Source organism: Centruroides vittatus, unplaced genomic scaffold (genome assembly GCF_030686945.1).
Source record: "Centruroides vittatus isolate TY-2023 unplaced genomic scaffold, ASM3068694v2 scaffold_3315, whole genome shotgun sequence".
In the NCBI taxonomy this organism is placed as follows: domain Eukaryota; kingdom Metazoa; phylum Arthropoda; class Arachnida; order Scorpiones; family Buthidae; genus Centruroides; species Centruroides vittatus.
This window is the reverse complement of record NW_027122703.1, coordinates 1,507,180-1,531,606: the sequence shown is the minus strand read 5'-3', so window position 1 is coordinate 1,531,606 and position 24,427 is coordinate 1,507,180. Positions and strand designations below refer to the sequence as shown.

At 30.6% G+C, this 24,427-nt stretch overlaps 1 protein-coding gene across 2 annotated transcripts in view; it reads left to right on the top strand.

Annotated features, from left to right (window-relative positions):
- Positions 1-20,964: 20,964 nt before the first annotated feature.
- LOC136988544 (relaxin receptor 1-like) overlaps positions 20,965-24,427 on the top strand; it is a 29,587-nt gene continuing 26,124 nt past the window's right edge. For both annotated transcript variants that reach the window (XM_067286418.1, XM_067286417.1), the window contains exon 1: positions 20,965-21,196. In XM_067286418.1, the coding sequence (XP_067142519.1) occupies positions 21,115-21,196 (82 nt within the window). In that variant the 5' untranslated portion in view covers positions 20,965-21,114. The remainder of the gene's footprint in view (positions 21,197-24,427) is intronic.

Here is a 24,427-nt window from a genome sequence, read left to right as displayed (position 1 = left end):
CACACCCCGGTGTGCATGAGGAAGGTCCTCATGCACACCGGGGTGTGTATAATAGATAAATAAAACTCACTTACTCGAGCCTGTAACCGGTGTGAAATGTGAATACACAGTTTACAGAAATTATTGCAAAAACAAAATGAATTCTTTGCTCATGTATATAGGATGACCTAGGTTTTTGAAGCAGTGAAAAATGAATAAAAACCTCATCTTGTATGCGAGTAAATACAGTAATTATATACATGAGCATTATTGTTAAACTAAGTGCTGCCATCAAGAGCATTGCTAAACTCATTTTCTTGAAGCACTGAATGCAGCAATCCTTGTAGTGGTCTCACTGGTTTGAGTTAAATCTGCTGCACTTGTTTCAGTTGCTTTTCTTGATGCAACAAGATGGCTGCATCCATAGTAGAAATGTCCAAAGTTGAATTCTTATATAACGTGACAGTAAAGCTGTAGGGTGTTAATCACCTTGAATCAATATTCTGTACTAATTTTTCTTTTAAAATACTCATTAGTAAAATAAAATCATATTTGACAAAACTTGTATATTTAAAAATTTATTATCATCTACTTTATGTTGCAGAAAGAAGCTATGCACATTAAATTTAAATCATTAATTTTACTTCCTAAACAAGACATTGTTTGGAACAAAAATGAATTACTTTTAAAATGTTTCAAATTCAATAATTCACAAAATATTCCAACAGCTGCACTAAGATCTGCCATTTTGGAACTGCAGTGCTGCTCTGTGTGCATTATTAAAAGACCTTTAGTAGCAATTGCAGTTCTCTCGCAGAGAAAACAGCAGCACTGAATTTAACAAGCTGATGGTATATAAAATTCCATCGACTAAATAGTTCTAGTGCCAAATCTTGCCTACAAAAACATTTGACATACTGCTTATAAGGAGTAATTTTCTTTCTATTTATATCTATTGAATATACAAAATATTTGTGGTCCACCTATCTACAATTTATGTGCAATTTGGTCTACCAATCAAAGAGTTTTGGCACCACTGGACTAAATAATTATAAAGTTAAACTTCATTAATACAAAGTTGAAGGGATTTAAAAATTTGCATTTTGTATTAACAAGGTTTATATTCAGCAAACTTTACAAAAAAGAAAAAATTAATGATCATACCACCAAATGGCAAAAGCCGAAGGATCCCACACAAACCTTATGGGAAATAAATCTCAGTAAACTTGGCTGAATCTTCGATATTTTTTAATTCTAGTGGTAATGATCAAAAGTTGCCACATACACAAAGTTCAAATAGGCAGTTTCTGAGTTATCAAGCATCCAAGAAGCAAATCCTCATAATTTGTATGTGTGTTATGAAGCATCCATGCATCACATAGAGCACTCTGTATTTACTACACAGTGTGAACTCATATGGCACAAGAGTCAAATCATGCATCACATAATAAATGATTCCCTCACAAGGAAATCCAGATAATCCGTACATTTCTATATTCAACGGTTGACTCAACAGTGAGAGAACAACGTTTCTAAATGGACCGTTGAGTTCTCCGTTGAGACTAGTGACGTCAGCATTGTTTCACCGTTGAGCTCAGCGGTCTCAACGACCAAAATGACCATTGAGTATTCAACAAACTAGCATGGCAGCTTCCACAAAAAAGTAAATTTCGCTTATAGAAACTATCCATTTGCTGCTGTGGATGCTGTAATAACAGATAAGATTAATGAACGATCTGTATATGATAAAACATGTAATTGCATGATTATGTTGAATAATTTGGTCAATATTAAAATATTAAGATTTTTTTCATTTGTCTAAAATTGATTATGACCGATATTTACCCCTCTAATTCTTCCTAATGATTAATAATTTTAATTTCTTGAATATTTATAAGAAAGACCCAGTATACAAGAAAATGATACAGATATGGGTTCATTTGAATAAAAGGATTTATTCGAATAATGGTTAAGCGAGTTACTTTAATTATTTAGCAAAACAATGACAATCACCACCTTCTGGTCACTTAAGTCAACCATCTTGAAAAGTGACCTCTCAACGAAAGCATTTCTTTTTTCTGCAAAACGTGACGTCAGATCGTTCAACGGAGGGACTCAACGAAAAATTCACTGTTGAGTCAACCGTTGAATATAGAAACGTACGGAATGTTGCAGAACATCAATAATGTTTGAAAACATATTTATATATTCTGAAATAAAAGATCACAACAAACATGTAATTTGTACACATGATGTGAAGCCTTCTTCACATCATGTGCATGAATTACATGTTTTGCATCTTAGATACTTGATAACTCAAAAACTGCCCCTTTTTTTTACTTTGTGTCTATGGCAACAACATCAAACCTTTTTCTGAAGGTGGGTCAAAACTGAATTTGAAATTTAATAACTCCAAATTGCAGGCTGTCATTGCTATCAAGTTGAATACAGGGGATGGATATACATAAAACTTTAAAAGTTAAAAAAAATAATTTATTTTCTTAGATTTCAATGGAAATTATTTGTTTTTGATTTTAAAATTACAAACTACAGTATTTAAACTACTGCAATTCATTTGTTTCATTAATTCCATTATTAAAGCAATTAAAAACAAGAAATATTTCATAAAATTACAATTCTTTAATCAAAAACCTTCCAATCCTATTCGCATTTTTCACTGAATGCTCGCCCTCTGGTGTTTAAAAACAAAACTATTCTATCTGGGTCGTTTGATTAATTCTTGTGTATTATCAGCAGTAAATATGAATAACAATAGAAAAAGCAAAGGTTTCTGTTGCGTTCCAAATTGCAATTTCAAAGATTTACGGGAGCCTAATATAAGTTTTCGTCTATTCTCACAGGAAAAACGGATGATTATTCGGAAATCGGTCGTTTATATTTATGAGCTTCTCCGAATTGTGAAAGAGTGAATTAGACTTAGGAATTGGCAGTTTCCCGATTGTCCAATTTTACACGAACAAGTTATGCTGTCAATTTTAAAAGATATTTTCTTAAAGTTAAAATGCCAGTTATTGTGTGTGGGATAGAGGGTCGGATTTAAGCATTTCGAAGCCTTAAGCTGAATGTAAGTCCCCTTACCAACCCTTCACAATTTTAGAAGTGAATCATAAAAAGAAAAAATTAAATTGGACTATCTCTCTGATTCAATACGGTTATTGGAAGAAAAAGATGTGAGGTTTCACTAGTCTTCTGTTTTATAACTGAATTTAATTAAATTTTTATACCCATTCCTTTAAAAATCTTTTTTAAAATTGGTTTTATCATTTTTTTTAAAAGAAAGACCTTACGTTAATTCTTAGAAAAAAAATTAACGAAATACTACACAAAATAAAAAGTGAAGTATGTTTTGTTGGTTTGTAAAAAAATGTTTATTACAAAATTCGACTTTAATTTTTTTTTTGTTTGTACAAATGTTTGAGGCTGCTTGAAAGTCGAAGCCTAAGCAACAATTTACATAGCTTTTTACTTGTAAATCTAACCCTGATAGGACAATGTCAAAGCTGATGTTTTTAACACAAAGGGCACAAATATGCATAGAACGATCTCGCTAACTTGCTTCGATACCACATAATGACGTATCCCGCTAGCAATAATTGTTCTGATAGTATAAAATTTCTCGATAAACAGCTGCAAGCAGCATATATCATTATATCGGGCAGTAATATATGATTAATTTTACATTTACTAGTTACAAGCGACCCAGATAAAGTAGCCATTTTGTAAAAATTCAGCGCCCTCTATAGTTCATGAAAAACGCGAATTAACTTGGTTTTCAATGCACACATCAACTGTCTTAACTGAACATTTAACACTATACTAGCGTAAAAAAAGCACAGACTAAGAGAAAGTGTAACTTTTTTGAATTGGAGTGAACATCTTTGGTGAGGTGTATACCTACATTGCCAATACCTACCTATTTTGACAAAATGTCATTCCATTGTCAAAATGAATCTACATCAATAATCTATATTCCTGTAAATGCCTTGAGTTATCTTGCTTCCATTCTTTCAAGAATAAAAGCAAAATAATTATGTATATTTTTTTATAAAGAAAAGCGGTTAATGTTACCTATGGTTCCAAGATGGCGGCTCGTCTGATTCCAGCAAGGAAACAATGGGGACGCACGTTCTAACCTAACCTAACCTATTCTAATAATTTTGTTGGTAATAATTATGGTAATTTATTAGAATAGATTAGGTTAGGTTAGAACGTGCATCCCACTGTTTCCCTTCTATTCGCTGGAATCAGAGACGAGCCGCCATCTTGGAACCGTAGGTAACACTAACCTAAAAAGTCGTCTTATTAAAGAAATAGGTATTAAGGTACAGTACAACCACGTGTCTTTTATCTTTAAAAATAAATCAATTTCACGAATAATAAATCGTTAAAAGGAGATTAAATATTATAAAAATAATATTCTTCTTTACTGTATCTTACAATTCAATTGTTTAAAATGAAATTTATAAAATTAAATTAATAGTAAATATAATCAAACCTTAAAATGAGAAACGTGACGAACAAATAGAAACGTTATACAGTGTTGCCAGCTGTGATTTTGTGTTTTACGTTGCCAGTTTTTTTTTTTTTTTTTATTTAGAATTTTTAATTGTTTTCAAAGAATAAAACTTATTTTGTTTTTAAGCAGAATATTTAATTATTTAGTAAATTTAATTCTAAAATATTATTTTAAAATTGGTTTTGCATTTGTCTTTGAAAATGAAAATTAAAAAAAAATCTATTCGGACCGAAACCAACAATATTTGTGGTTTTATTATTATGATTTTAAATCTATCATAATATAAAGTAGTTTTATGTTGAAGAAACACTACGTTTAAACAATAAAAAATAAAAAAACCGTCTAGACTCTAGACAAAGAAAGAGGAAAACAAGATAGCGACAGAAGAGATGAATTGCGAGACAAATTTTGATCTTAAAAAATGTTGTAAAAATCATTTAGTAGCATGAACAGAGCGCTATAACTGTTTTTAATCGAACGAATATTTTGTAAATAAATATTAAATTTACGATTACGACGTTCGCAGCCGAAATACTAGACATCAAGCATAAAAGTTAAAAATTCAGTTTAACAACAGTACAAAAGTTAAAGGCAACGACGGGCTGCTCGAAAACGGAATTCAAAAAAATCAATATAATGCAAAGTTAGATAAAAACGAAATTTATGGTTGAAGAAGATCAATACCAATCCGTAAAAATACCTGTAATAAGTGAAACTACAAATTACAAAACAACAAAGACAAAGTTACTCGCATGTTTAATATCAACTAAAGTTGACAACTAGATCGACAAGTTTCTTGGATTGTATTGTTTGTATAATGCCAATGGAAATTTCAAAGTGGGCAAACAAAACAAATTAAAAAAAAACAACCTTTGAAACTGCCTCCGAATAAATAAAATGATTCAATAATTTGCTTATAATTGCACTACAATACCTCAGTGAACGGCCATCTTGGATTTAGACTTTGATCCATGGCGGATGGCCGTGTGTCTTCTCTAAAGGTCAAATTAATTTGTCCGCTGTTTTTCGACTTGATTCGCGCACTTTTCAGCCATTCACATACTTTAATCTCCGTGGCGACTGCTCGTTGGCTGTCGACGGCAGCTGACAACTTACATTCTGTAGCGTGCATGTGTAAGTTCGAAAAAATCAAGATGGCGGTGTTTACGGAAATTATATTTAGACGGCTGGATGGACGAGACTGTTAAGGCGTTAGCCTACGTCTTTAGAGGACCCGATATCTAATCCGGGCGGCAAAAATATCAATGCAACTATAGCAGTGGTTGCATTGTAGTAATGATGAGTAGTTATTGGGCTGCAAATTTCAAAAATTGAATAGACATAAATTCCCACTGGCGTCAATCTATCTGTCCTTTCCTAATCTCTTTTTTTTTTTTTTTTTTTTATTTGTGGTTTAAGGCCCTTTACCACTCAAAGAGAGTATAAAAAGGCCCCTACCCTAATCTCTAGGACTGATTTAGATAGATGAAAATTGAGACCAGATATGGAAATTTTAGGGGCAGGAGGCCTCGATTAACTATTATACAAACTTCCGGTTTCAACCGGAAGTTACGTTATTTTAATTCAAAAATTTTTTCTTGAACAGAATTATAGATGATCGGCATGACTCTATTGTTAACAGGATAAGTATGGTGTACAGGGAAAGACACTATTAAAAATTGACAGTATTGTGATGATGTTACAATAAATAATTGCTCCTTTATTCTATAATTTTAGTAGTTTTGTGATTTTAATTAATATTCTAGTTTATTAAAATAAAAGTGTACAAGTTACAAGTACATTTTAATTTGCAAAATATTTCTTTAATTAGAATAGTATTGATATATTGTTTTAGTGGCAATTTAAAACTACACTCACTTTTGTCACTAAAATATCCTAATACCCTATTTTTCCGGCCTTGTTATAAGCGACAGAGGAAAAGTATCAGTCATAGTATAGTCCCAAGATTTTTAATTTTGGACTCAGGGGACCTTGAAACATCAATAAATGCAAAAACAACTAGGTTTTTCTGTTTGTTTTGTGTTTATAGGGGCACGGGTTTGTTCACCCACTTCGAAGCTTAATAACTCCCTTGTTTTCTATCAGAAATTTCTGAAATTTTGCAGAGAGCTTTGTGTATTAGAGGATTGAAGCTATTCAATTATGGTAATTAAAGGTCGAAGGGTGGAAAGATAAAGGGGAGGTCGTGTGTATCTCCAGTAGGATCGGACTTAATGACGATTTTACTCGTTATAAACATTTACAATTTGTTTATAAAACCCATGCTATCCATAAAATTAAGCATTTTGCCATTTTATAATAATTAAAAATATAAAAAGTTTTTAATAATAAAATAGCATAACAGATGGCGCCACACACGCAGTTTTAAATGTTGCCGGGAAGGTTAAGCAACTCGTTACTGGGTGGCCCGTCCGGATATATCATGCTCCGTTCCTCGCCTCCATTGTGGGCCTGGTCGAACTCATGAGGATATGAAAAAAGTTCTCTTACTATCCGTAGTGGTTGTACTGTACAGTACACGAGTTTATATCACGTAAAATCCTGATATTATTTGATAATAACAATCCAGAATTAATCAGAATCCTGAAATTGTATATAAAATATGTGATAAACTAATTTTTAAACACTATTTATAGAGGAAACTGTAAAATTATGAAGAATTTTTATTAACAGTTCAATAAATCAATTGTTTCTGAATAAAATATGCTTCGTTTACATATTAATTTCTGATTAAAACTAATATAAAAATACTATTTTCTATATAAAATTAAAAAATAGAGTCACGAAGAATTAACATTTATAAATAATAATAATAAATAAGTTATACAATAAAAGGTATGTTTAACTCTATCATTTATTTATCATTAAACAAGTTTGATACGTTTGTATTTAATTATTATGCATTAGTAATGCTTCCATCAAAATTTAAAATCGTAATATGCAGATTAATATCCTTCGAAACGGATCGTTCCTCTAAATTATTGTTTAATGGAATACTTAAGGGAATACTTTCGTAAAGTAAATGTAAGAATTTATAAACAATTTCCACAAACTGTTTTTATCGAATGAATCGAATGCTTATCAGCGAATAAAATAGCATTTCTTTTAGTTGTTTCAGAAAGACTGCTTCTTTCAGAATAAACGATTCTAAAAGTTGATTCCGTAATTTTCCCAATGGCAAATTTCATTTCGTTTTCTAATATTCGAAGCTGCTAGAAGAAAAAATTACTTCCGCCATAAAATTAAATGGCTCTTATATATAATTTTATCAATTAATAATTAGTTCTGTCAAAATGTGAACGAACTGAAGTAACACGAAATTTTTTCTGTTTGCCACTTCAGTTTTGAGTGAGCGAAATAAGAAATCGAGTAATTAGAATACACACACAAAAAAAGAGTTGCAATGTAGTTTCAATTTGGCAATTTTAAATTGCCCAATTGAAAATAATTTAGCAATTTTAAATTAGAAAGAATATACATAGATCTAAATAGAAGGATAACGGTGATTGGTCGTGGGTTCGCACCTTGCCAACGGGCTGGCCACGTGGATTTTTCCGGGAAAACTTGCAGAGGTCTATAGCATATGCAATCTATCGTAAAAATAATCTAAAAATACCTAAAAATTAGAGTTGGAAATTTGTCGAAATAATAATTATTTAACCAACGAATAAAACCGGATTTTTATATTAGAAATACGATTTAATTTAAAAGTATATTTTCTTTGTAAAATTGTATTTTTCATTTCTTACAGAAGAAAATAAAATCTACACGTGTAGAAGTGTAATTTATCTTAATTAATAGCGAGGTTGAGGCCGAAGTTTTAAACACGAAAACGTGTACGTCGGACGTTCGGCGCCGCTTTCCTGTAAGCCTAGAAGTTTGACAATGGCGTTTGGAATGTCGAGCATGATTCCACTGACTTTCCAAACGCCATTGTCAAACTTCTAGGCTTACAGGAAAGCGGCGCCGAACGTCCGACGTACACGTTTTCGCGTTTAAAACTTCAACCTCAACCTCGCTAATAACGAGCAAAAATTATTGTGACATCGTCACAATGCCGGGCTGCAATTTTTAATCATTTTTAAATTAATTTAATTTAAAATATATACTCTCCGCCTTAAAATTAGCAGTGTCTTGCCCCTGTACATCATACTTTTCCTGATAAGAACAGAGACGTGTCGGTGATCTGTATAACTCCGTTCTAGGGGAATTTTTGAATTGAAATCACGTGACTTCCGGTCTAAACCGGACGTTCGTCAATCAGAGTCTCCTGTCCCTAAGCTTTCTATATCTGGTCTCGACTTTCATCTATCTAACACCGTTTTTGAGATTAAGAAAGGACAGACATGCTGACGTACGACAGTGGGAATTTATAGGTCTACAGTTTCTTCAAATTGCAGCTCAATTAATCTTTAGACATTTCATTCAAATTTTCTTATTCAAACCGTAAAAATATATACTTGTACTGTACATTTATACTGATATGCAACATATACTAAAAGTGTAGTAAATGCAGTAAAAATATATATATACTGTATAATAAAAATTTGATAAACATAGTAAAAGTGTATACTAAAAATGTAGTAAATCTGTATAGTAAAAGCATAGTAAACTTAATAAAAGCACATAATAAAAATGCAGTAAATGCAGTACAAGTGTATGATTAAAACGTAGTAAACATAGTAAACGTGTAAACTAAAAAATATATTTAAATGTATGTACTAAAAGTATAGTAAATGTTGAGAAATATGTAATAAAAATATATCAAGTGTATTAAAAATGTATGTACTAAAGCTATTTCAGTAACATCAGCAGTTTTATTTATAAGTTCCTTATGTCCCACAGACATAAGGAACTTATGTCTGTGGGACATAACTTGCGGGAAAACTTGTCCCATAAAACAGTTGAACAGGATCAGAAACATAGCAGCCACTCACGGATACAGCCAAGATACCATCAACATCATAGTTAATAGATACAAGCATAGAACACTCCTCACAAAAAATAATAAACCCACTCCATCCACTACTGCACCAGTAACACATAACAAGTTGTTTGATAGCACCTTCAAAAAATTATTAGACAGGGCAACGGTACGGTTTACGATTTATTTCGTAATGACAAGGACCGAATAGAGCTTACCACGGTCCCAGGAGCATGCGAAATATCCTTTACTCTAAGTCTAGAAAACAGGGACTATATTATTATTTATTTATGTTATAGTAAACGGAAAGGAGCAAGACACTATTAATTTGAAGTGGAGAGCATATATTATAAATTAAATAAATTAAAAATGTGATTAAAAATTGCAGCCCGACATAAATAATTGCTGGTCTTAATCTTTCATTTCTGGATGAAAACAAATGAAAACTGTTATGAAAAGTTGTATTTCCGAATTTTTAAACAATTCTTTAATTAAATATGTTCTACAGTGTTTGCAGTAAGCGTTATAATTAAATATAGTACTCTATTTATTGATCATTAAAAATTACAGCTGACCATCCAGCAATGAGTGGCTTAACTTTCCTGGCAACATTTAAAACTGCGCCATCTGTTATGATATTTTTAATTATTATAAAATGGAAAAAAAGCTTAATTTTGAGGGTAGGAATGGGTTTTATTTAAAAAAAAAAAAATTGTAAATGCTGATAACGAGTAAAATCGTCATTAAATCTGACCCTACTGGAGATACGACCCCCATTATTTCCGCTACCCCCTCGACCTTTAATCACCAAAATTTAATAGCATCAATTACTCTAATTCACAAATCTTGCTGCGAAATTTCAGAAATTTTCGACGAAAAACACAGGAGTTATTAAGCTTTTGTTTTACTTTCCCTCCGTTAGCCGGAAAGCCGGAAAAGTAAAAATAAAATAAAATAAAAAAGAAATTTAAATACAACTGCACCTCGATATAACGCCTTCCAATACTATTCGTGAATGTATCTTTCTCATAAATATGTGATTACGTAAAGGTACAATCTTACACAAGCTTTTAAATTTATCGTTTAAAATAAATATAAATTATTCTGTAAAAAGGATTTTAAAGATATTTAAGTATAAATGTATTTAATAAGTAATAACACTAACGGGTCCTTATTAAATACTTACACGGTATAAAAGTATATATAAGGAAACAAATAGAAAGATTCATTTGTCTCTTATCTTCCGTTTCTTAATACTCGATCTACTCACAAGGGAAATCTTCCAACTGCTACCTGCCTTTCTGAACCAATTACAAACCGTATTAATGAATACAGGAAGAAAAAGGAAGTAATATATTTTAATCTTTTTGTTTAGATACAAGAAAAACTTTTAAAACAATACTTACATTTATAATTTACATATTTATAATCTTTATTAACCATATTTTTATATTTGGTTTATGGCAACTCAACACGTGGGCAATCTGACGAGGGGGATGCTTCCCGGGAGAGCTTTCTATGGGAAACTGTCCCTATTAAGGTATTACAAACGTGAAGAAAACCAGAAAATTCCACGTGGCTTGCCCATTGGCGAAGCGTAAACCCATAACTAACTACCAGCGTTTAGTGGTTTTATCCATTCAGCCACTGATGGGTTCATCTTTTTATAATATACTGTAGAACCTTGTTAAGAAGTTTTTGAAGGAACCACTCTAAAAAACTTCTTAGGCAGGAAAATCTCTTATGAAGCAATTGTAAAAACGTAATTTTTTTAAATCTGTATAATCAGTTTTATTTAAATATCAAGGTAATATAACATAGCATAGTGTAACATAGTAGAATAGTAAGATGTACTGACTACAACAGGTGATGAAGTGACTAGTGTTAATGGACAGCACCGGATAGGGAGTAAGGTCAAAACAATAAGACCCCAGCTAATTTAGCGACCACCTCAGGTGTGCAAGCGTTTGATATACAATATGGTGAACATCTTGTGTTACTTTACTAAAACTTTACTATTTTTATAAGTGCTAAAGTTGTGGTGAGGAAAAAGATTAAGATTTGTCTCCAACATCAATTTCTTAAGTGGGTAAAATATGGGACCGATATTTTGGAATTTCTTACACGGGAAAACTTGTTAAGCGGGAACTTGTTATGAAAGAAATTTTAGCACACATCTTATGGTGTAAATGGCAGGACCGAAGAAATTGGACTTCTTCTTATGCGGGAAAACCTCTTAGGCGGGAGCTTCTTAAACGGGTTCCATGTAACAGAGGGGAAGTATGACGATCGGTCAAAAAATGACCCCACAAAATTTTTACATTTTTTGAACCTTGGACATCTTGAAACGTTGAGAAGTGCAAAAAAAGAAAAATCGGTGGTAATTTCTGTATGTATGTACTGAACTACATAGGTATAGATGTTAGTGTGTGTGTTTGTGGAACACGATTTTGTTAACCCAGTTTAAAGCTTAAATAACTCGTTTTTTGTCGAAATTTTCTGAAATTTTGCATGGAGGTTTGTCAATTGAAGGATTGATGCTTTAAATTTTGGTGGATAAAGGTCAAGGGGTTAAGCAACTCGTTGCTATCTTTCCTTTTACACAGCGCCGGATCCAATAGGTGCGAGGCCCGATTAAATTTTTTTTTGCGGGCCCCTCAAACTTTAAATAACAAAATTAATTAACTGTTAATTTACATATTGAAATATGTTGTTTTATTTTTAATAATAATATACCTAGATATTTATTTTTGTAACATGTACTATTTTTAAATATATAAATTTTGACGTGATGCGGGGCCCGATTGGCACCAATCGCTCCAATCGCCTAAAATCCGGCCCTGCTTTTACAGAATCGGTACAGAAATCCATCAGTTTAGTCTTTATAATGGTTAAATGACGTTTGAGTCACTCTGTTTACTGATACATAATACTAATCAATTAAAAAAAAAGGTTGATATAATGTTAATTGTTTACATTTAATATAACATTTTATCGCCTTTGAATGACAGTATTCAAACCGAACATTAAGAAACGATCAGATTTTGATGTGTAATTAAGATAAATGACGTCAATAAAAATTCAAGTCGTTAACAGAGCTACAACACTTGACTCTGTTAATTAGATTTTTTCACGTTAAACGTATTTATCATTGCGTATTTTTCATACTTCCCTGGCCAAATAACGTAGATAACACCACTAAATCGAAGTGTACAATCTGATCGTCTGAAATAACATATTCATGACGGTATTCTTGTGTAACATAGAAGATTTTAATGTGCATTTGCCATAAGTGAGAGGAATGCAAGCAGAAATGCATTCAGTTAAATGGCATTGATGTGAGACAGCTTTCTACTTAATAGTTATTTCATAATAGTGATGCTTTTGTCTACATATATGAAAACTTTTGAACACTGTATATTTTAAAAGAATTTAATAATATATTTAAAATAATTAGTAGAAAATATAAAATAAATACTGTACAATTCTCATCACGTAGACTTTAGAAGCGTGACAAACGATACCTCGAATTTCGGATGCATCTCAGCATTCAGAGACGAGGAAAAAAAATTATATTAGAAATAATATAATAAAATTAATTTTTATATAATATTTTATAACATACATTTATTTCACATAAGATAATAAATATACCAATTAAAAATTAATAAACGAATTTATTTTTAGAAAAAATTCAGCTTGCCGGAAAAGTTGCTTAACTTTCCAGGCAAACGAATTTAAAATTATATGTGGCGTCATCTGTTATGATATTTTATTTAAAAACTTTTTGTATTATTAATTATTATAAACTAGCAAAAAGCTTAATTTTGGAAGTAGGGATGAGTTCTATAAGAAATTGTAAATGAAAATAACGAGTAAAATCTTCACTAAGTCGGACTCTACTTGAGATATAACACAAGATGCCACTCTATCTCCCCCATTTCTCAATCTTTAACCACCAAAATTTAATCTCCCTAATACAGAAACTTTCCTGCAAAATTTCAAAAAATTTCGACAAAAGGCGCAGGAGTTATTAAGCTTCAAATTGGGTTCCTTCCCACACACACACACACACTACACACTAACACCCATTCATACAGAAAAACCCTCAAATTTCTTATATTTCTTGATGTTTTAAGGTTCCTGAATCAAAAAATGTAAAAATCTTAAGTCATTTTTAAACCAAAGCCATACTTTTCTTTTGTTACATATAACAACCGAGAAAGTAATTAACTAATTATATAAATATATATATTTTTATAAAATTTAACTTAAAATATATAAATTAGAAAGATAAACAAACAATACATTTCACATTACTATAATATTTAAAGTAGATAAATTATTTATATCATAAAATTAAATTTAAGATTACTTTAACATTATTTTTTAATATTTTCAAACGAAAAAAATCATTTCTATTTTCAGTAACATTATTTTTATATTTATATAAAAATGCAATTTTCTTGTTGTCATTTGGGAATTCTTAAGAAGGAATTTCCTTCTGATAGATTTTGATTATTTGTGCCGAATACTAAATTGTTTCGGTCCATTATCCTTACTTCCACTCCATAGATGCACATTAAATAATTTTCTCACCTAATCTTTCAATTCTTTTCAAGTGTTGCTTACATCACATAGGGGGGGGAAAACATTGTGTTCCATATCTCATTCCTTCTCCGCTGAATTTTCAATTTATGGAAAATGTTCAACAGAAAGGGAAGAAGAGAAGTTATCCAATAACATCAGATATAGGTATAACAGTGAGCTTATATATATATATATCTGTAAAATTGGTATATGTATGTATATATATATATTATATATATATATATATATATATGTCTATATGGATATGGAGATGCTATTTTAGAAAGAGATGTATACTTTAAAGATTCTACATATATTTATATTTTTTATCAATAATAAGAATCTAAAAATAAATACTTATTTACTGTAACATCGTCACAATGTCGGGCTACAATTCTTAAAGTATTTAATTTAAAATAAATGCTCTCCACCTCAAATTAGTAGTGGCTTGCCCCTGTACATCATACTTTTCCTTTAACAATAGAATCGTGCCGGTCATCAATCTAACGCCTTTGGGGGGAATTTTTAAATAACGTGATTTCTGGTTTGTATCGGAAGTTTATATGCAGTTAATCTGGGCCTCCTGCCCCTTAGGTTTCCATATCTGGTCTCGTCTTTCATCTATCTAACTCCATTAAGAATTAAGGAAAGAAAGATGGACGGATAAACGACAGTAGGATTTTACAGATCTACAATTTTTTTTTTCAAATTGCAGCCCAACAAATCTATTTGGTATCCAAATATAAATATTATATACAGTAAAAACCTCGATATAACGCTTTCTTAGATACTCTTCAACGGATTTTTCCGTAATTACCTCGCATTAAATCGAGAACTATTCAGTAAAGTCGACGATTTTGCATTGTAAATGACATTGTGATTGCTAATGAGACTCCAAACTCAAAATTGCATTACTTTTACTGTTTGAAGTACTTCGGTTTAGCGTTTCATTCTACTTAGGGCCAATTTCAAGCGGACAAATCGCTAAACACTATATATCAGGGGTTCCCAATCTGATCCTTCGAGGGAGTTAATCGATTTAACAGAAGAATCAATAGATTAAAAGGGATACTTTTGTAGGAGTAATTTCATCCTATCTGTAGGATTAAAGTCTCGAAAGGGGTTGACAAGCAGAAATCATGGTGTACATAAAAATATTTTTAAGGTTTATATGCTTCCTGTATGTTCTCTATAGCATACATTTCCTAACATTATATATATTTGTGTTGATTTACTTATATTTTTAACATTATAAATCATTTTGAAGTAGAAATATTGATATAAGATAAACAGAATTGACAAATTGAATCGAATTCTAAACAAGTTTACCTCATTAAAATTTATGAATTTATTACATTTCTGAATCTTTTATTATAATTAATAATAAATTATGGTGAATAATTCTAAAAAAAAAATTGAATTTTTAATACTGTTGCTATGCGAATTTCGTAAGTTTGTTGCTTAGATACAAGCCACACGTCACGAATCGATTACTCAGCATCACCCCTTGAATGTGTGTGTGTGTGTGTGTGTGTTAACATGAAGGCCTTATAACTTTTTCGATTATTCATTTAAATGAGATAATTAATAATTTTATATTAATAAAGACTTTTACATATTAAATTCATAAATAAATTAAATCCTTTATGCATGTTGCACTTAATGTGTTATGTGTAGTTCCGCATTTATTTATTTTATGTAAAGAAAATATGGCGTCGTTTCCATTTCTTTTAATTTAAAATTGTGATTTTTAAATTAATATAAGTTAATTGTAATCAAAAATAATGAACGTAAGTATTGTAGCTGTTAAAAATTATTGAAAAATATTTGTGTTTATATTTATCTCAAATTATACATGCTGAAGGATTCTATACGAAAATCTTTAAGACCTTTCTTTATGGGGTCTTAATAATAATAATAATAATTGATATTTTGGCTAATTTTGTGCCCTGTAAAATTACAAGTCTCAGACTCAGGCAAATTAACTATTCTGCCTAAGCATAGAAATGACAATGTTCAAACCACGAGTTAATTTTATTTTAATATTTACAGTTAAACTATATATAAGTTACATGCATTGGGCCATCCTTTATGTATAGGACTACATATAAATTGTGCCCAAAGGTAAGCTAACTGTATTGTTTTGAGTGTTTCAAATACACATCTGAATAAGACGAAACGTAAACTACACATTTCTATTTACAAAATGAGACATCAATTTAATGTTTACAATGGCTAACTAATATTTACACCACTCTATATATTGATATTTTCACTTATAATATATATATATAAAACTTTTCTTAGTTTGGTAGTATTTATTAAATCCGTACACACTTCTAGTAACTCAGAGAAGGAACATCACTTTAGGGTTAGAATTTGAACTCTTTATCCCTTAAGTAAAAGAGTCAACTGTCTTGATTAGGGTGGTAGGATTAGGACCCTCCTGGCTCCCGTCCTTAGTTGCACCATTTTACTTTGCCCATAACAACTCATAACATTACAGCATGCGTACATATATACAGTACATACATACACACATAGCAACTTATAAACTATTTTCTAATACCGTAGCACGTATATCTTCCGTTTAATAATTTAAAAAATTATTAGTAAATTGATATTTTATTCAAATAAAAAAAATGAAAAATATAAATTTAAAAGAACGTGAAAGATATTATCTAAGAGTTTCTTCCTGAATTTTTATTGATGTCGTGAATATTATTATTGTTATTACTATTATTATATTCTGTCAACATTCTCACGTTTAAGCGATCCTTCACGTATTGTATTATTCGAGTAAATTCGAAATATTAATGACGAGCGCTGCGATACGGTCGACCATTTATCATATTTTGAATTTCCGCATCATAACAATGCATTTTAGTGGCGCACAGATTTCTTTTCTTTTTTTTTAAATCGATTAAGCTATAATAATAATATTATTGTGTTTATATATTTTAACTGAAATAAAATAGCGTTAAAAATATTTATGACTGAATTTAAAAATTAAATACCTATTTGTAAATGTACCACAACACCAGTGGCCGAATAGATAAAACCACGGAACACTTAGTTGTGGGTTCGTGCCCCCCCTTCAACGGGTTAGTCACATGGAATTATTCGTGTTTTATTAACGTTTATAACACCCAAATAGGGGCCAGTTTACCATAAAAGTCTTTACGAAAGGAATTCCACGTGTCCGTTACAGTACACGAATAAGCCAGTAAATGTACGACTTCCTTCGAATTTAAGGAGCGTGCCCATTGTTTTAATGGGACTTTCACGAACAAAATTAGACGTACACCTCAAATCTTATAATTAAATTTCTAAAAATAATATGCTCTATAAGTTATTTGTATATAAAGCTAACTGTAAACGCTTATAGTGTATTAAGATGCAACCCATTCTTAAAATGGGACTTTCGGGAAGAAAGTTGAATGGTAACTAGAAGTAAACTTCAAATTTAAAGACTTAATATTCGAAAATATATGAAAAAACGCGTGTTAAATTGGAAATAATACGTACAGATGAGCACGTATTGCTCATTCGCTCATCTTTATGGCTCGGAGCAAGCATCTTCAGATGATTAAATCTTTATTATTTATTAAAATTTAACATATTGATCGATACTCATTAAAACACTTACACTTCATGATTTTAATCGCTAATTTGATTTCAGTAGAAATTCCCAGATAAATTCTAATCGAAGTAAAACGTTCTCCATAAAGATAGTCCTATAAAATTTTTAGTTTATACTATTTAAATTAAAATTTTATTGATATTAATTTATTAATTTTATCCTAAATTAAATATATATTATAAATATAACAATAATATTACAATGTTTATTATTATAATGGGAAATGTATTAGCATATTCAATGTATATCTCATAGGTCAGGAGATACCCTATACACATCATCTCTCCATCTCTGGATACTTATCTATTCGGAAAATCAATGTATTAAGCATTAAAATAGTATAATGTGACAAAAATAAACGGTTAATTTCTTAATAAACGAGATTTGTAACAAATGTTTTTAAGGCTTTTTAACGCGAGGCCCATCTAACAGGAGGCCTATTCTGCTGGAGCTCTTGTTATAGTTCCTGTTTAAAAACGTAAATCTAGAAGATAGACCACATTTAATTTACAATTAGATTATGAAAAACTTCACATTCTTTCACAAACATAAAAAATTCTGTTGAATTCCACGAATAAAAATGTAAAATAATAATAATAACAACATATATTTGCTCCACCAAAGAAGAAATTCTAAAAACACGAAGCCCTACCCTTTGACTTACTGACCTTAATTTTATGATATGACTTTTGACCTAAATGTATATAACATTTTAAAATAAGAATTGTAAAAGGAACTAGTTTTAATATTTCTCAACAGGTGGTGCTACATGTTGCGAAAATGCCCATGTTCAATACCTCAAAAAAAAAATAAAAAAATTATTATTATTGAAAATATGAATTTTAATTACATCATTAAAACGTGTATAAAAGTAAAATAAATTTTATTAACTAGAACATGTGTTAACAACCAAAGTTATATTTGTAAACACTGGAAAGTTATTATATAGAAACTGATTCATTTCCTTTCCATTTTATCATATATCTGTTCCATTTACCCATCCTGTTTAGTATTGCTGCGAATATAAATCCATACAACCATTATTTCAAGAATAAATACTAAATTAATTTATAATTTAATCAGGGTCTTTCGGATGTTGAAAGATGTCCTATCCAATTGTCTTTCTGGTGCTACTAGTATATTAAATAAAAAAGTTTTAAAAAATTGTATTATACATATGTTTTAAAATAATAAAATACAACAGAAGTAGGCTAGGAAGACAAGAAATTCAATAAAACGACTATTAGATACAGGCTCTGTCACAGCTCTATGCAATAGAGCTATACAAATAAGCTCTATTGCATAGAATAATGCAACAGACAAGATAATGTAGATATAAGCCCTAACACATAGAATAATTTACTGTACATATTTACATCAATTAGATAAATGCAATGCAATGAATGACATGTTTTCGAATCCCCTATAAACCCGAGAGTCGAGCCTTGCTGGGTCCTTGCCGAAAAGGCTCGTAATTAATGAAATTGCTTACGAGAATTTACCGTATTTTCTGTTTATTTAAAACTGTTCTTGTTTGACATTGTTCAGTAATTATTCAACAGAGTTTATCTTTAGATAAACACTATGCAATTTACCACGAGAAATTACATTCAATTAGAAATAAAACATAACAAAATAATTAGGAAATTGTAATATGCAGGACCTAATCTAGTCTTAGAATGTATACAATGTCTTTTTTTTTTTAATCGGCCTCCTTCTATAAATCCAAAAACTTCTTAAGATGTCTCCATAATTTTTACCAATCTAAACTACACGAATGAAACCTTTCATTTTCTTATATACACAAAATTCTCTGTTAAAATATTTTACTGTTTATATCTTCGATAGTTTGTTTTATGAAAGAATTGACGGATTGATCAAGTAGAATCTTAATTCCTCTTTACTATTTTTACTTCTTTTTAATGATTAATACTATTTAAAAAAAATTATCGAATAAACTGTTATAAAGTATGTAAGATATTTTACGTACGACACTTTAACTACGTTTATAATTTAAATTATATGCGATAAAAGTAGAAGTTGAAGTAATTTAAAATCATTACACGTCTAAAGTTCCACACGTCCATCATGTGTCAAAGAACACGTGTTTGCAGCAAATGTTATCTACTGCTATTGCGTTCAGGTGGCTGACCTAACACGTAATCTTTGTTTTTATATAAAATATAGCTATTTTTTATATAATAAAATTAATTTTAAAAATCTAAACGCTTTAAAAATATATATAATTTAACCTTTCGTAAGTTACGCTGTCAAATATAGACGTATACAAATGTTACGAATGTAAGTTTCGTTTTATAAAAAAAGATGTAAAAATGAATAATTCAGCGGTATTTTTATCTTTTTTAAAATACTTTTTATGCGAATTTATCATTCAAATATAGCTATTTATATTAAATTACAGAGATTGAAGTGAAGCTTCGTTACTAAAACACGTTCGTGAAAAACACTAAAAAATACATAATTTCGGCATTCGAGGAGAGCTATTTTACATATTTACAGCAATTTTTATACAGATTTATCATTCAAATATAGATATATACGTAAAATTACATATATACAAGTGTAACTTTCGATACAAAAAGCTGTAAAAATATTATAATTTCGAACTTTTGAATGTATTTTTTTACGTATTTATAGAGATGTGTAACCGAATCTGTCAATCAAAAGTAAAATGTATATAAAATTACAGAGAATACAAGTATAACTTTCATGTTTTATTAGATATAAACTAAAAGAACATTGCGTTAAGATTCCATTATTATTCCAATGGTAATATTTGCTGAGCTAACTAAACTGTACAGATCAAATTCCTCTGTATACAGTTTCTACAGATGAAAGAATTATACTTAACGGAAATCTAATACAAAGAGCAATTATAGATTTAATCATCCATTAATAAAACTATTTACTTTTTCCCCCAAATTCAAATTAATGTATTAGTTTTACAGTAATTTTTGAATTAGAAACAAAGGATAGTTATATTTAGTTTAACGAGTATATTTAAGAAAGAATTTGCTTTAATTTTCAAATAAAACAGAAAAAAAATAATAATAACTTTAAAATATTTAATAAAGTAATTAAATAAAGAATGAAAGACAAAAGGCGTGCGAATGACATTAATTTTTCTTTTATTTTTCGTATTTCAGATCCACTTCCGTTGTCTGTCCTGTTGCTTTTCTGACGTCACAATTACTTAGCCCAATGGCTGCAAAGCGAGGCAAAGCATACCGGGAAGGAGCACCGTCGGAGCGCGTGGCGACTGTAATATGTTGCAGAGGGCGCTGTGACAGAATAGGGTGACGATTATAAACTGGGACCGGGAAGAATTGCCAGAGTTTGTGGTACTCTCACATCCTATCCCGAGTGACGATGGATGTGCAAGTCACGTGGTAAATCAGGATGTGGATGTCCTACATCTCTTGGCCTATCCTATGGATCCTTACAACGGTATCCCTCTACTGCTCGGCCCAAGATCACTCTAGTGAGTTTTAAATTTGTTTTTGCCTTTCTGTTATTTAATTATAGGGTACTCTATTGGAATATCCCTACGCACCAGACGGTATTTCCATCAATCCACCTGTAGATTCTAAGATTGCTTACGTTGTATTCTTACACACGACTTAACGTGACAATTCAGTTAAAATAATTCATTTTGCCCTCCCTATCGTAAATAAACAGAAAGAACGTTAACGGGGCAATCTGCGGTTTGCAACTTATCTAATTCCATTTATTCCACCTTCTGAAAGAGGATTTAAATCTTTGTTCTTTCTGATTAATCGCAGTCACGATCATAACTGACGTCACACATAAATAACAAACGTTGAGTTAATTAGTTTGGTTTTTTTTTATTATTATTTCCTCACATACTTTAAATGTTTAATCGAAAGAAAAATCCAATTCTCAACCAATTACTTAAGTGCATTTGATTCATAATTTTATATACAACCGAGTGTCTATAAGTAAACATAAAACTCCTGTACTAATTGTAGAATTTAATAAAGTGAATATGTAATTTTCTTACTCGTACAATTTGGAATTAATACAAAAGAATTAATTTAATGAAGAGATAATAGTTTCTGCTCCCTATTGTATTTAAAGTTACCATGTAGTAAAGTAAACAATATTCATAATTGCTTTGCTTTCAACCTTGCTTATCACTTTATACAAGATTTTCCAATTGAAACTAATGGAGTAGACTTTATATATATATATATATTTTTAAATGTATTATATAGCATAAAACATAAGCAAAACTAAACATCTCTTCATAAGACGGCGGTGATTAAGGTATTATACATGGCATTATTAATGGACAATTGTGTATAGATATTGTAAAAATATTTACTCTTTCTTTCTTCTCTAGAGATCATAAGTTATTTATAAGCTTGCTTACATGTTTTGCTGTAAACATAAGAATCATTTGCTCTGTTTTTTTTCCTGTATACACGAGAATACGACTCAATATAAAGAATAGAAAATGAATCAATCGTTGTTGTTCCAGCGAAGCTTGCATAGGGAGAGAGAAAAGACAAACTTGAAAAAAAAAAGGAATTTAATACAAGAAACAAAAACATTTCCTCCCCTGTTCCTTTTGTTTTCTTCCTCAGTTTAGAAGAAAATAAAATATCTAATATGGAAAAGGAATTGCAACTGAATCTAAACATAACGATATAACGTTCTAAAAAAAATGAGATCCTTACTGCTAGGCCCCTGATAAAAAAGAAAAACCGTATTATTTAGAAAGGGTCTTGCTAGCTTTCTTTAATAAGATTCTAGCTCAGGGACCACTTTTACGAGGCCTCATTCTTGTACATTAAGGGACAACCTTCTATTATACTGGGCCTCAAGAAGGTAAGAGCAGGGCCTCTCTTGATCTCTAACAGGCCCTGCTCTTGCCATATATTTAATTACATTTGTATTTGTTAAGGTTTAAAATAACTGGTTAAGGAGCAATCTTCTTTATATTAGTAATGAAAGGAAAGGTAAGGAAATCATTAATTAATGCGATACCTTTGCATTGATGCAGTGAGAGGAGTGCTAATACTTTTATTAAATTTGATGACAATTGCGTATATTTTAGCTTTTTTTTTTTTTTTTTTTTTTTAATTTGAGGGTGACAAAGGAAGGACCTTCCTGCAAAATTTCTCTCTCTTGCATCTGCTTTTTCTTCTCTTTTTATTGAACCTTTCGTTACACTTTCGGTCAGTGAAACTGGTTGTCATAGAAACAGTCTCAGGTAAGATTCGGTAGATGATTCGAGTTCAGCGTCCCCTCTCGGTGAATAAACGAACTATTTTTTCCCGGGAAAATTTTTTTTCTTTTTTTTCCTGGTCGAGAGATCGGAAAAATTCGATGAAGTGGAGAATTAGCTTATTTTTTTTGTATTATTCAAGAATGTAAAGCTATAATAACGATTATTTTAGTAAAATAATATCAAAATTTAGCTAGCGGAGGGGTCGAAAGACGGGTGCATGTAACATGCACCCGTCTTTCGACCCCTCGACACGATGGACCCCTTAACATACGATGGATGCAGCAATTTTGACTCATCTGTAGGGTTTAAACGCACGGAAAATGGGCTTAAAATGGAAATAAAAGCGTAATTTTTAATAAATTTTCATCCTTTTGTGTGTTTCTTTTTAAAATTTATTTTAAGGGGAAAAAAGAAGAGGAAGGGATTATCGGGAAAATCAATCCAGAACGCATTTAGGAAATCCATCTGTGCAATGGCAGATTGTTCTCTTCGGACTTATCTTGTTATTCCTTGACGGAAATTGCTTAGCAAACGACCATACAGAACCGGAAGTGAAACGATTTAAAATGGAGGTGCGAATTCGCTTATATCTGATAAGATGACAGATATGGCAGTTAAGGTATAATAGATAATGCATTCGACTGAATTAACATCGATAAATGCCAGCGTCAAACATTTCCAAATGGCATCCTCCGGTACGTGAATAAAAATCTCTCTCTGCTTTTATTTAATTCCGAGGCATCTTAATCACCATTATTATACGAGAAAGTTAGGAGTCCAGCATCACAAAATCGTTTAACTTTTCCGGAATTTCTCGTCTTTCTACCATAATATTTAGCTTTATTTCATTTAAAAGCGACTCGACTATGCCTATACATCAAGTTTTTATGTATTTTTCTTCCTCATAATTCTTTTATAATATATTATTTTAGATTCAGGATTACATAAAGTTTCCTTATCAAGTTTCTACGTTAATCTTCGTACAAAATCCCTGGAAGAGGATGAGGATTTTTCCAAATTAAGATGATTTAAGGATAATTAAATTATCTACAATAGCCTAACCAGATTGTCTTAATCCTAATAAAGTATTAAGAAGGTTTTTCGAAAGGATTTTTGGATTTTTAATTAAAGAATTTCCTCCTAAACACCAGATTACTCGGGTTACAAAATCTGTTAATACGACGAAAATATCGGCAGAATTTAAGGAAATTTCCCTTAATTTATTCTCGAAATATAAAACTAAACAATATAAGTGACTCGTCATTGTTTATAGGCGCTTGATATTGAGTTTACAGAATATATATTTCAATCCAATTACGCGGTTCGATGCCAATTCTTCTAATTTATTTAGATACGTTATACAGTAGGAAGACTCGGAGGAATTTTGACAGTGCGAGACGATGATGGACGAGCAGGAATCTTCATCATCTCTCAGGATACAGTTAAGCCATACCTGGC